General features: G+C 24.9%; 1 protein-coding gene across 5 annotated transcripts in view; it reads right to left on the bottom strand.

Annotated features, from left to right (window-relative positions):
- Positions 1 to 15455, bottom strand: part of LOC114121352 (protein MTSS 2) — a 32984-nt gene extending 17529 nt beyond the window's left edge. For all 5 annotated transcript variants that reach the window (XM_027983646.2, XM_050201049.1, XM_050201048.1 and 2 more), the window contains exons 1-3: positions 14676 to 15455; positions 4797 to 4858; positions 3170 to 3243 (exon numbers count right to left, since the gene is read on the bottom strand). In XM_027983646.2, the coding sequence (XP_027839447.2) occupies positions 3170 to 3243; positions 4797 to 4858; positions 14676 to 14750 (211 nt within the window). In that variant the 5' untranslated portion in view covers positions 14751 to 15455. The remainder of the gene's footprint in view (positions 1 to 3169; positions 3244 to 4796; positions 4859 to 14675) is intronic.
- Positions 15456 to 15542: the final 87 nt, after the last annotated feature.

Raw genomic sequence — 15542 nt, forward strand, 5'->3', positions numbered from 1 at the left:
GCTAATTTAGCCACTCCTTCGAAGTGGATAGATCGATCCAGTCTTAGATAGCAGAGAAAATATTATGATTTTGAGACAATTTGAGTTACCTTATAAAACATGATTCTTTAAAGTTGGACAAATAAATTATAAAAAATATTAAACATAACATATTTTAGTTTCAATGAATGTATATAAGAAGATAAGATAACTACTTAATTTAAATTTACTTTTACTCTTATACCATATAGGTACAACTTGGCGTATATATTATTTTATTTTCATATATCTAATAATAATATTGAATGTATTTTATAATTTTAAAATAATGATAATAGGTTAGTATTAAAAGAATAAATAAGTATAGAAATTAAATGCATGTATACATCATAATTATACACAGACTTTAATTTTGGTCATTATTCGACTTCACCTTTAATAACAACTTGAATTTATTAACATCAATATTTAACATTGATTTAAGTAAATTAAAAAAAAAAAAATTATTAAGTATTTCGATTAGATTAAGTTTTTAGATGCAACTAGGTTTTTTCTCGTATAAATGCATGTTAAAAAATGTGTTAATCATACAAAATAATATATAATATAACTTATTATGTAGTAATAGATTGTAAAAATTCTTAGAAAAAATAAAATAATATCATTAATAAATATTTGGTGAGCTAAAAGATTAAGAATAACCAAGAGAGCGTCAAAATCATTTTTGGGGTAATGTTTATATATTTTTTTCGAAAATGAGCATCGTGCACATGCATAATTATTTTGAGGGTTGTTTGAAAATGCAATGGGGGATCCTGGTCATAAAATTCAGTATGAGGGTTAGAATCCCATATAAAATACCAACAGCCCTCAAATCGAGGGTGATTATATCTGGGGCTGAAACGACTGACTAACTCAAAAAGTTCGATAGTGAAATATTATAATGTTATTAGTAGTGCTTATCATTCAGTATAGGTAACGATCGTTCAAATGGAAATCCTTTCCGGAAAGGAAACAATGCTGTTTACTGGACAGCATACCACTATTTGTTTATATTGTTGATGATTTGCTCTAATGGTTTGATTAAGCCAAAACTATTTTTTGTTATCCAACAAATAACTAAAATTATAATTTGACCTTTATTTCCTGATATATAAATAAATAAAATATATCATTTTAAATTTTGTCATGGAGATTAGTTATAGAGAAGAATATGAATAATATTCATAAGAGAATTTTAGAATAACAAAAAGCAACATATTAAGCATATAAAATAAATTATATAGGTATAAAATGGTTTTATATACTTATGTATCAGCAATAGATATATTATAACCTATCTAACTTAATTATTAAATAATTAAAAATGAAAACCAATTATTGAAATATTGTACAAGTAAATTAATCGAGGAATTATAAAATTAATTTATAGTAAGACAAATCATTTATTTAGATGAAAATTAACAATTTATAAATCAACAATCTTTTTCTAACTCGTTTTATTAAATAGACAAAAAAAACTTGATACTTAAGTAAAAATTTTTTTTAAATTACTTGAAAAAAACTTTTAGTTAAATGTACAAAAAAGGATATTTATCTTAAATTTAAAAAATAAAAGTTAATTGAGTTTAGATTTTTAAAATGTGTGAATAGTTTCAATTTTAAGTAAATAAATAATAATGTTTATGATTTATATAATCTGTAAAGGGTAGTTACATTAAGGTTGCATGTAAAACGGCTGCTTGTCTTTCTATTATTCATTAACCATTATTATAATTTCGAACTTATACATATATAATGGTATTTGTCGTTTAACGACTAAGTAACAGAAATTTGACTTGTATTAAGCATATAATTTAATATTTATGAACAAATATTAAATATACTAAGTAGCTATTTCATGAAACAATATTATATGACATGTATTTTTTATTAAAATGTATTTATGTGAAATATAATAATAAAATCACTTAACAATTATCAGCATAGGTAATGTAGTGTTCACGTTAAGAGGTCCCGCTAAATACTTCATCTAAATGACCTTAGATTAAAATGGGATTTAATAAAACTTATTTTTGAAACATATTTTAACAGCAATTTTTTTTTATATATAATAAAGATACACTATTTTTTTTAAAAAAACATTTAGAATAAAAATTTTTTTAATTAAAAAGTATGGGATATATTTTGGGAGTATCTAAATAGGTGGACATCCTTAAAATCGATTGTTTATAAATTTCAACTTGTCAAATTGCAAATTTTGTGATTAAAAAAAAACTTTATACAAAAATTGTTTTAATAATATATAGCCCAATTGGATTGAAAATTTACGTTACTATTCAAAAAATTTTATATTGTGCGTGTGCATACTACCAAAAAGGTTTTATCTGGTTAGAGATGTACATTTATAGGTACGGCTTTACTGATAATCCAGCTGAAATATTTAGTGGTACTTCTTAGCGTGAACATGCTGTATAATTCAATGACTGAGTACACAAGTACTATATTATTATAATGTCTATAAGTATATTATAATGTATTATTATTATTCATTTACTGCAATACAAAAATAATGTAGTATTATACCGATGTTGATAAATAATATATACCTACATTAAAACGTTTTTTAATAATATATTTCTACATTTTTAATTTAAATCTATCCAAAACGTTCTATTATTGAATATTATATTCAAAATATTTACTGATATATTATATCTTTTTTGAAGAATACACGTCTTATTGTTGAAATGAAATAAACATATTTATAAATATCAGAATATATTATATCAACAATAAAAGTAAAATTATTATGACATATACATAATATTTATGGCTTTTAAATTATACGCGAAAATTATTCTTCTTCATAGATTATAGTAATAAACTAATAAGTTATTTATAGAATACTATGTACAGATACGGTAATTAAAAAACACAAATTTATTAGTATTAATATAATATTACGAACATTTCCAAATGGGAACTAAAAATGTAATGATTTAATTTTTTTTTTAAATAGCATTTTTATATTATTATTTATATAAAAATACAACACAGCATACTTATTAATATTTATAGGAGAATAATGCTTAGTTTATTGTTAGAATTATAATAATATGCCTGAAAAGTGTAGTAATATGTTGTGCTATATTTTATTGACAATAATAATATTTAAAAAATAAATTACCTCTGGCATTAGTGGCAGCATCAGCAATTTTTTGAAAAGCGTCTAGATAAGCTCCGATAGCATGAATAGTTGCTCTGAAAAACGATAATAATAATCACATTAATTATATTATAAACAAACTATAAAATTTTAATTTCCAATAAGTTATATAGGTAGCCACTGGCCAGATAGGACATATTATTCAGGAGTTTAAACAAATTTGTCATAAATACCTAACCAATTAATAATTTTTAACAATAACCTATACATGGACATATGTAATCAATTAATCTTAGTAACAATCAAACCAATAAAAAAATTTGTCCAAGTTGATAATTAAAATGTAATTAAACAAAAAAACTAATAATTAAACCAATTATTTAATAGTTTTGCATTACTCGCTTTTTCTTAACTATAAAGATATATTTTAATATAAACATTAATTTCAATTTTAAAGTTTTTTTTCATAAAACAAAATGTTTCTTTACACTATAAACCATTATAAAACCAAAAACTATTCCATATGTTTTGTCTAGAACTTACAATGAGCAGATAATTATACTGTGGAAAAAGTAATTAATTCATTACTTACAATGTATCTGTTATCATACAACAAATTATATTATAAATATGATACTTATTAAAAATAAATATAAACTTAATTCAATTTTTGACCAGTAAAGTTAATTTAATATTTACTGACTTGAGTCGGAATTTATTTATGTTTAAATTTTAACAACAACAAAAAAAAATTAAGTGAACCAGAGTTTAATATAACTAATATTACAAAAATATTGATTACCTATATGACGTATAAAAATATTAATTATAGTTAATGACTACATATAAAAATATGTTTATAGTTTTAAAGAAATTATAGTTGAGTGTCTAATACCTAGTTAAATTAAATAATAAATAATAGGTTGGAAAAATAAATAAGCAAACAATATTAACATATTTTATAAAGAAAACAAACTATATATAGGTACATATATGCATAATAATGTTTATGATATAATATATTATGTAATATTTTTTTATAAAATAAATATTAGTAAATAAAATTAAGAGCGTAAACCTAAATATAAATGTTATAAATAACTTTAAAAAACTTGTTTATGTATAATAACGAAAAAAATTTCAAAAAATATAGATAGAGTATTAAATTTAACAATAAATAGGTAGTGCGTACTTTTTCGATGTTTCTGTATGACTTAAATATTTTTAAATGACGAGTTAAGTAAACATGTATTTTGTTTAGGGGTAGATGAGATGTTAGGACTCTTATCTTTGAGTTCGAACCAAAACCCAACTGAATATTTTAATTTAACAAAATTGAAAATTTTGTTCGAACCAAACACAAATAAGATATATTTATAATTAGATCTATTAATCTAATTATACCTACATCAAAATTTGTTTAAAATATTATTTTCTTTGGTAACAACTTAAAAAAAAAAAGAGTAGGAAATTGAGTAACTTTTCTGCTGTGTAGTGGGTATTGGATAAGATACTAAGTTGTATATTTGTATATACAATTTATTTTTCAAAATAATAAATAGTGTAAATTAGTAATAACGATAACTTAATTTATTTAAAATATTTCATTAAACAGTTTATTTTAAACTTTTAATAATTAAAAACTTACCGAAGACACGTATGAAGTTTTGTGGCTTTTGCCATGAAATCTTCCCACATTGGAGTTCCATTCTGAAATTTAAAATTATTAATATAATACACGATATAATTAAAAATATATGTAATTTTAAGATAATTTTTTCTTTATTATAAAAGATATTTACAATCTGTAAACACAAAATAATACAATAAGTAAATAAGTTAAAAAATTGTAATAGATTTGAAAACGTAAGGGAAGAGAACATCCATAGACAATTCTTCGAAAAAAAGATAACTTTTATAACAAAACTTTATTAATAGTATAGTGCATAATAAAAATTTTGTTCCGGTCACTAAAATCGACTATGGTTTGTACAAAAACCTTGCCAAATATAAATTGCAGTAACAAACAAATATTAATCGTGATACCTATTATATAATGTTCTTTCATATGGTTTCTCACTTTTAAATGTAATAACTATATTATAATGACTGTTTGCGTGTTTTAAAGGTACCTCTACCAGCCTTGTTTTTAGTTAATTTTTTACTTATAGCTCTTTAATCTATATATATATTTTTTTTTTTATTTGATAACGATAAAATTTCAATAATTTGTTTTAATGAATTTTGCGTAAACTAACTTATTAACTGTTCTAAGAATTTGTAAATTGTAATGGGTATAGTGTATTTTTAGCCGATAGAAAATACCAGAAAATTAAAAAAATTAACTAATCTCACAGTACAATATTTATAATTTATTAATATAAATGCTTAAAATTGAAAATATTTTATTTACTTCAAATATACATTTACGTATGTACTAATAATTATTTAATTATAAAAACAATAAGGTAATTAAAGGTAATTCTATATCAGTTTTATCTTATAATATTATGATTTAAGACTGTGTATTAACAGTAATTGAAAAGACAATCACAAGTAAAGGAACAATACAAAAAATATAAAATTCAACTGCAAACAGAGCAAACTAGTCTTGGACATTTATAATATATATTTAGTTTGTTATCAAACGAATATATTTTAATCATTAAAAATAATATAAAATTGAAAAGTTAACAAATAATTATGATTTTTTAAAACTGTATCAAATTCAAATGGAACTTTATCGTTTAACTCACTCCCCATTCACCCCAGTAAGAGGTTCATAAAATTGTACCAATATCATACGCTATCATCTATGATAAACTAAATATAAAAATATTAATGTATCAGTTTGATTATTGGTTTATAAAAAAACTATTTTATGTTGTAATAAGAAAATAATACAGATCTGCAATAATAGTACAGTTTGCTCAAGATTCATTAAATTATTGGATTTGGTGTTTCCGAATATAACAGCGCGCGAAGATCATTATTTAGATCGAATTGCGTGCGTCGTTTTCTTGAGACTAAGTCGAGTTGCTATATTATTTTTTCAACAAAACTAATTTACGCAAAAAAGAGTGACATATTTAATATTCAGTAAAAATTACTAGATTTTTAAATACCAAAACATTTCAAATTAAAAAAAAATACAAGAAGATATACTTTAATCGTTTTTAATAATATAGCTGATAAATAATTTCGGTTTAAAGATTTAAGATTAAAAATAAAAACAAATATACATAATGTTTATTCATTTTTTATTTGTCGTATAATCTATTAAATATTATTTTATAAAAATTCATAAATATATTCATCAAATTATAATCTATGTAAGTAGTCTAATCGCTATTCACTGTACATAATTATAACCAATATAGACTTTAGTCTCACTAAAAAACAAATATTATAGTAAATCGAATTTACTTTGTATAGCTATATATTTTTACTATTTTTACTAAAAATCGATCGTTAGTTCAAACTTTTACGTACACAACTCATATTACAAAAAAACACGCAAACAGCAATTCAATTGTCGACCTAAGTCGCTAGTTTTTTAGGTATTTTTATTAACGGGACATATTGATTATTAATTATTTTATCATGACAGGGCGATAAAAAATCAGTATCAAATTTGTTTTAACATGTTCAATAAAGCGCAGAACCAATGAGAAAAAGTAAGTAACGGATTTAGTAAAAAAACATATTATTATTGTATCATACTATAATAATGTCGTTGACACAAACAAATCTCCTATGTGCTAAAACCTAATTTTTCAAGAGGGACGAAAAACGTTTTAAAAAATCACAAGTCATCAATGATTAATGAAAATAGATTTAAAAAATGTAAAAAAATATAATTTTTTATTTTGAAAAAAAATTGAAGTAAAAAAATTGATATATTTGTATTTATTGTACAAATTTTAAATATTTCATCACATATGAGATTATGTTAGTTTTTTTTTTGCCGAACAGTATATAGGAGGTAATATCATTTATGAACATGGAAAAATCTCCCATGTGTATATTTCATACGCGATACTACATCAACTCATGCCTAACCTGCATGCCAATATCTCCTATGTAATTTTGACCAACATTTAACCACATAAGAGGTATTCTACGATGGTGATAGCATATTGGAGTTTTTATCAAACTGACCGCCTATTTTTTTCTGAATCCATGGATATCAATATCTCAAAATCGCAAATTTAGTACATAGGAGGTTTTTTCGTGTCAACGATAGGTTATATTATATTGTTTCTAGAAAATGAAATACAATTACTGAATTTTTAAACATATTAAATACTCTAAAATTATTTAATTATTTATCCTTCTTAGTCCTTTTCCTAACAGATTGTACCTATTTGGTCTGATTTAATTGTACATTTTGTAATTACCTAATAATTAAATAGTTATATAAAACAATAAAATAAATCATCAACATTTTATTGATTGGCAACATCATCAAAATATAAAAACATTAAAGATACCCATTTTTACAAAACATGTTTAAATTAATACAGGTTAAAATAAATAAATTAAAACAGATCTCTTTTGGTTTTTTCATTTTTATTCAATACCTACATGAAGGGCACGTATTATTTGCATAATAATTAAACGTCTTAGTTATAAATGGATGAGTTATAATAAGAGATAAAACTGATAAAAAACAGAATAAATTAAATATTGATCAAATTTATAATTATGCACAAATAGAATCAAAAATAAGAAGTGTTTAAAAAGAGTTTAAATGATTTATAGAAATGTGCAACGGTATAACCTATTTTATTTAGTTTATAAATCAATAGGTTTAACAGCCATAATAAATATTTTTTAAATCTTAAAAATTATTAAAAAAAATAATAAACATTAATTTATTTCTACAAATTTCCTCATAAGACCTTCATCGTTTTAAGTGTCAACATAATTGGAATTTATTAACACAAAGAGGACGCCACACCTGCATGTAAACGTAAAGCTACGTCAAAGAAAAGTACCTAACCTATAAGTACAACCAGAAATAAAGCATACTTGCATTTAGACTAAACCAATTTTGTGTAGTTTTAATGTCTTAATTTATTATAAAACTTAAGCGTAAGAACATTATTCGAGTATATTTAATTGTTTTTGATGATTTTACAATTTTAAAGCGATATAATTTGTATAGGTATATATTCGTATAAAGTAATAACGATAATAACTATATTAATATGTAATATTTATTGTTGTAGTTAATTTGTACTTTTAACATAAGTTATTTGAAAAAAACAAAGACAGACCTCGACAATAATAATTTATTTTATTTTATTTTTCTAAAATAATTAACATTTTTTCTTAAGTACCTATGTATGTATATTGTAACATTGATAAATTAAAAGCTACATGCATAGTACATAGGTGCATATATTGCTAAAACTTTCACGATTTTTTAAAACAAGAGAAACAATTATTTTTAAACTTAACTTATACAATTAATATTTTAAAATATATAATTTCTATTTTACCTTTATTTTTTACTCGCGATTCGTTATTTTTTAATAATATACATTTAACGATATCAATTTTATCTAAGAACCATAGTATTATAAATTATAAGTGGGTTAGAAGAGTAAAATAAATTTTATTATGAATAATTATAAATAAAATATTGATCTCGGATAGTATATAACTCACACTATTTATAATTTGCTTTCATATAACAGCAAACTCCTGAAGAGGAGCATCGTCAACATATTGACCTGTTAAACAAAACCAGTTTTTACTTCCTGTTCTTCATTTGAGATACTAACCTGTATACCCCGAAAATGATCAATGAAAACTGTTAATAATTTACATTAATATAAACATACCTAAATTTAAATAATTTGATGTCAGAAAAAAAAATAAAATTTAGGTACCTATGTATAAACTATAAAGTTATATTAAGTATCCACTGTTTTACATTTTTAAATAAATAATGTAATGATAAATCATAAATCAACGCAAGCATCTAAGTTCATAAAATAAAATTAACAAAAACTAATAAAATACACTCCAAATGCATTTTAAATTATAGAAATTTTTTTTACTGTTTTGAACCCATTTGTGAAAAAATATGTCAATTACTTGCTAAGTTTTTGAATAAATCTTATTGAAAATTGTATTATGAGGGCGAAGTCCATCGTTTATATGTCTTAATTATAATTAATGACAAAAGCTGTAGGAATTTACAAATCAGTGCATTCGGAAAATGAACCGTACTTCTAACAAGGTCATATGTCAGAACCAATGGGACGAATTTATCTTAAATAGAAAATCAGATACAACAATGATAGTTTCAATAAATCGCTATTTAATTATTAATATAAGACTTCATGTCCAAATCAATCATGAAATAAAGAGTTAAATGCACAAAAGCTAACATTTTATAACATTTTCAGGAAAAAAATACCTATTAATAAAGAAAATATTAGCCAAAACATGTTCCCAATATCGATCATAGATCTCACTGTTGATATACTATTTGCTGATATTTTAGCTTATTATTTCGATATAAAGTGGAATAACTGTTAGCTTTAATTGTTATATAACTTAAACTTTAGAATTTACAACTATATAACTAACCGTCTTTTTCGTTTTGTTTTTAACGTTTGTGATATTTTTTAAGTATAATTAAAATAATTAAATTTTATAAATCTAAACTTTGATACTACTACTGATTAATCGAATGTTAGCTTGATATTTTTAAAATTATAAAATAATAGGTATAATAATGTTTAGACGCATAACCAAATAATAAACAATTTACATTTTATTAATAGTTGGGATACATCTACCTAGCTAATTACCAAGGCTAGGATTATATGCAATAACAAATTGTAAAATATGTATTTTATTTACTAAAATATGAAAAAATATGCATTTAAATTTTTATAAGATAAACACAAAAATATAGTTAAAAAAACAATTTGTCTGTCTTAATATAATATAATTGAGAAATAAAATTATACTGTGATCAGCAGGGCCAGTAGTTAATACGAAATATGAATAATAAATTATAAATATTAATTACGAAATATACTATAAAATATGCATTTTTCGCATTATTATAATCGAAATATGCAATAGTATTCATTTTATTCAATAAATGCAATAATATGCATTTTATCCAAAATATGCAAAAACATGCAAAATAAAAAACACCACCATCTATCTCATCATGAGGTGATTCGTGGACATTACTGACAAAATCAATAACCAGAAGTCGCAAAAAAAACATGCTGTTGTATATAAATCCTAGCTCTGGTAATTACTATTTGAAGTTATTGTGTGTAGATTTTTAGTAATAAAAAATAAACTATATTTATACAAGCAACTTTATACTACATTATACGTCTATACTCTATTATGTACTATATAGAACTAAAAAATTGGCATTATTTATTTGTAATTCAACGTCATCGTCAGTGCTGTCAGACGATAAAATCGTGGTAACTTGTACAAATATATATAGAGTATGCGCATTGCACATTATACTCGTACTTCAAATACGAGCAAAAACCGGTATCCTGGCCATTTATGGATGGATGCCTACCATTTCGCGGTGGCCGCCAAGAGAAAACAGTTATAGTTGAATAGCACAGCACTACACCAAGCTACATAATATCATAATAGGAACGGAAAGATACTCATTAGCCATTACATAGGTCATTACTTAATAATGTACAATTTGATCTAGTACGTCATAATGCTACGTAGTTACCTCAATCGAATGTTGCGTGTACAAAATTATATATAATTTACATATTTTATTAATTATGGGTATTTAATTGATTTATGGTTTATAATCGTAAAACCATTTTAAGTTTGTTTTTTTAAGAACTATAAGGTAGTAAAGAAGAACCATTAGTACCAATGATAGTTTAATAGATAATTATAAAATAAATAATGTTATTATTCCAATTACTTATATAATATTTTAACCTTTATTTTAATATACAAATATTATTGCGAATTATAGATTGCTGAAATATGAAATGAACAGTGTATTCAAAAAGTTTGGATAAATAAATGGATATATTTTGTTACCTGCATAGAACAATAACATATAATACAAATATATATTTATTACATGAAATATTTAGAAACCGCAGTGACAATTAGTCTAATGATCTGTTTAAACTTTTTAAACACCCGCCACCTGGTATAGGTAGGTACCTATTTAATAAATAAAAATATAAAATGTTAGTTTAGAACATAATATCACCTATAAGTACTAAAACTAAACGTTAAAACTTAATAACATCGGCGCTTTATTAAATTTTTGCACCACAAAGAAAATTATTTTAGTTCTATACTTTTAAAATGATTTCTGGAAACAAATTGAATCTAGCGGGTATTTAGAGGGGTAAAAAGCAATTCGTAGTACTTTTTAAACAAAAAAAAAAAACCAAGGAAAAGTTGGAATTTTTTTGCAAAATTAGTATTTAATAAAACTGACTTTCAGTTTGTTTTAGTTTTTTTTTCTGATTGGAGTTTTCTAGGGATTTTTCTTAAACAAATAATAACCATAGATCTACCTAAATTTTCTACACTTCATATAATTTTCTAAATATTTTAACTTTTTTCAAGCTATTTATATAAACATTTTAAAATATTTTCTATAAAACAATTTGTTCGTATCATGTTCCAAAGCATCGAAAGTTGAATACAAAGATACTCAGTCATTGTTATCATTGTTTTAAAATATTAAAGATACAAATATACAATTTTTCTTCATATTATGCAGTTGAAGTTCAAATTTTGATAAAATTCGTCAAAATCACGTTGTTTCGGAAAAAAATTAAGTCAGTTACCATATTACAGAAAGTAAAATATATTACTTAATAGCTATATAGGTAAATAATGTATCATAAATGTATAATAAATACCTAATGGTGACTGACAACCTTAATTTAAAACCTTTTTTTGTAGGTTTGTAGGTAATGATTTTTCGTTAAATTGCAATTTAACACATATATATACATAACAGTGACAAACTCATCAATGACGGGGTATACAAGAAACGTACATACAGTAGGGCGCTTACTTTCCCCTTTTTTAAAAGATATATCAGTTATATAATAGAACACAAGGTTTTAAACTATCTATTAAACATTGTTTTTTACGTACCTATTTTTGTAATAATTGAATCTGGGGTAAAGTGTAGATAAATGTATTTATAAATACGTATAAATATATGTATATGTTTGTATGCATTCAGGAAACACATTTATTATAAATGTTTAATTATTATTAAACCTTTATAATGACTATAGAAACCAAAGTCTAAACAGATTATTGGGATCAATAAAAGAATAGGTACAATAAAAATAATATTAATTAATACAAGCTGTTATTTATTATATATTAACATAGATGCTTAATAATTAGTTATTTATCAATTTTGCAAAATTCAACGAATTTTATCTATTAAAATAACCAGATAAGTGTTAAAACTGCTGATTTAAATATTGCCTTGGTTATATTGAATATATTATGTATCGTTATATGCAAACGTCCGTCCTCTTGTTATCTTATACTCAACTGATAATTTCAACATTAAACGTAATAAAACTTTTGTTTTCCTTTAAAATGTTATTCAAATTAATATTTTATATAGAAGATATCTCACGAAGAAGAAACCTCCAATTAAACTTTTTTTTAAACATAATTCATAAAATATAATATTTTATAATAAGCTCCTACAATTATAACTTTACATAAATGTATCAATTATTATAAACATCTATGATCTGTCTAAAATTATAAGTATAAAAAGTAAATTAGGTAATGAATTTCATTTGTATAGTTAACATTATTATGGGATGTTAACTATTAAGACTGTTAAGTATTTTGATGTTTTAAATGGTCTTAAAAGTTTTAAAGTTTATAGGGTGACCAAGTAAAACATGGCTCATAACGAAGATCGTAATATTTATAAATATTTACGTGTTACGAGGACGTCATACTTGCATGTGTGATCTCCACTGGTCTCCGTCTTACTAAAGCATAACATATCTACCAATATTTAGGTTCAGTAATTCTAATTTTGCGATGTTAGCTTAAACATTAATGAGTGAATTGAGAATCCTATCAAACTTAAAGGTAAAACCATTATAGATATAATATGTTCTTGTTAATATTTTAATTTTTAAAATAAGTTATGAACACTAGGTATTAAATATTTCATAAATGGAACCCATTAATGAATAAATAAATTATGAATTAACTTGGTTTACAAGCAGTGGTGGATATTTAATACCAAAACTGTATTGATTTTAAATATATTATACAGATTACTTAAAGAATATTTTATCCGTATGGTTAAAATAATAATAATTGTAGGTACTGAATTATATTGTTATTCATGTTACCAAAGTCATTGAATTCCAGATGAATTCTATCCATCATAATAATAAACTATATACCTACCAATAATCTTGCTTATAAAATGTTATTTATACGTTTTAAATTTATCGTTTAAATATACCTACCTATCCAATTAAATCCAGAGGACCAATCTTAAAAAATAGTTTAAAAACGTTGTCGAGTAATATTATACATGTAACACATGTATCGATGCGACTAAAAATATCAAATGTGACGAGTGGGCGGAATTCGTAAACATTTGTCGTTTTATGGATATGTTTCGACGAAACGTTATACCTAGTAAAATAGTAATAAACGAAACGGAATCGACAAACAAAAATAAAACCCGTATAAATCGCGTGACGTAAAAAAAAAAGATAGGTACTAAGGATAAATAGAGCGACGGTTGTAGAGAACTGTAGTATTATGATAATTATTATAATAACAGTACCATATACATACTAGCTATAGTGAATCATATACGATCATTCGTAGATATTATGTGGTTCTCGAGTTGTTCTGCGGTAAAACCTCCGCGGATAATAAAAATCAATATTTGACGAAATTATGGGCAATCATGGTTGATATAAATCATTACAATAGTGCACGTAGGTACCCGCAAAAACCTAACCAGATAAATATAATATAATAGCATGATATATGAAACTAGATAGCTACCTATTAATCCCAGTTTAGATTACTCTCGTGACATATTTATTTCAGTCGTCCATATATTATTATACATTTATACCGCATAGTCCATTGTGTGCGTACCTACGCATATTGTGGTACCTATATGTATTAAAATCTATAAAGATATTATGTTTAATATTTTATTATTTTAATAGATAAATATATAATATAACGTTCTGACGTTATGCATCTGAACAAGATGATGTTTTTATTTTCCAGCTATCATCCTAACAGCAGATCATAGTTATTATAGGTACGGTAAACGGCACACACACGATGATTCGCGAACTTATTATTTTGATAGTATGTCTAAGTATATCGTGGGACACGGGTAGACAACGGACTCGTCTCTATAACGAATAACGATAACGACCATAATAATAACAATGTAATTATAATTCGCGCGTTCTATTACTATTATAATTTATTAGTTGGGTATTACCTTCAGGTCCATGACGATCTGCTGGAACAATCCGCCGAGGGCATTGCAATCTTTGCCGACCCCGTTACCTTCCATAGTGTGAACGGCAATACACACGGGCGCACACACTAACGGTGTCTTACACAATCGAACTCAAAAATACACAAACGCACGCAACGCACGTTCAGTAATAATACCAATGTTATTTATCCCGTTTGGAAAAGTCTCTGTCCTATTCACGGTCGAAAACCATCACGGCGATAACCCTGTGAACGTGATCGACTGTCATCGCGTGAGAGTATTCTCGTCACCAGAGGAAATCAAGAAAACCAAACGGGCACGGACACGTTTTTCTCGTTCTCTTTCTTACTTCTGTCAGAGTAGAAAAAATATATACCTACAAACAAATCAAAACAAAACAAAACACAATTTGCACTACTTTTATCTAAGGCACGTCTGCGCGACGGACACACGACCGACACCTACGAACACTGAGGACGGAATCGACATCGCGCTGGCCGCCGCTGTGTTGTGCTTGTGTGTGTGCGCTTGTGTGCGCGCGCATGTGTGTATGTTTGTGTGTGCGTGCGCGCGCGTGTGAATGTGTATAAACAAAACGGCACCGCACCGCAATCCGTAGAATAGGGTCGATCAACTCGCACGCCATCTACTTGGAAGTGGTACGCCCCCCGCTACTGAAAAACGGCAATGTCGACCGTGGTCGTCGGCAGTCTTCAATGGTCGCGCTCGCGTCGTTTTGCGCGATTTGCAAATCTCCAGTCGCACATTCTCCGATTCTTTCGATAACGGATTATATTGTAGTTTATAAATTTATAATTATTTTTACTCGCAGAGTAGTCTGTCAATAATCGTTTACCGCGCGTAGAA

The sequence above is a fragment of the Aphis gossypii genome, chromosome 2 (assembly GCF_020184175.1).
Source record: "Aphis gossypii isolate Hap1 chromosome 2, ASM2018417v2, whole genome shotgun sequence".
Lineage (NCBI taxonomy): Eukaryota > Metazoa > Arthropoda > Insecta > Hemiptera > Aphididae > Aphis > Aphis gossypii.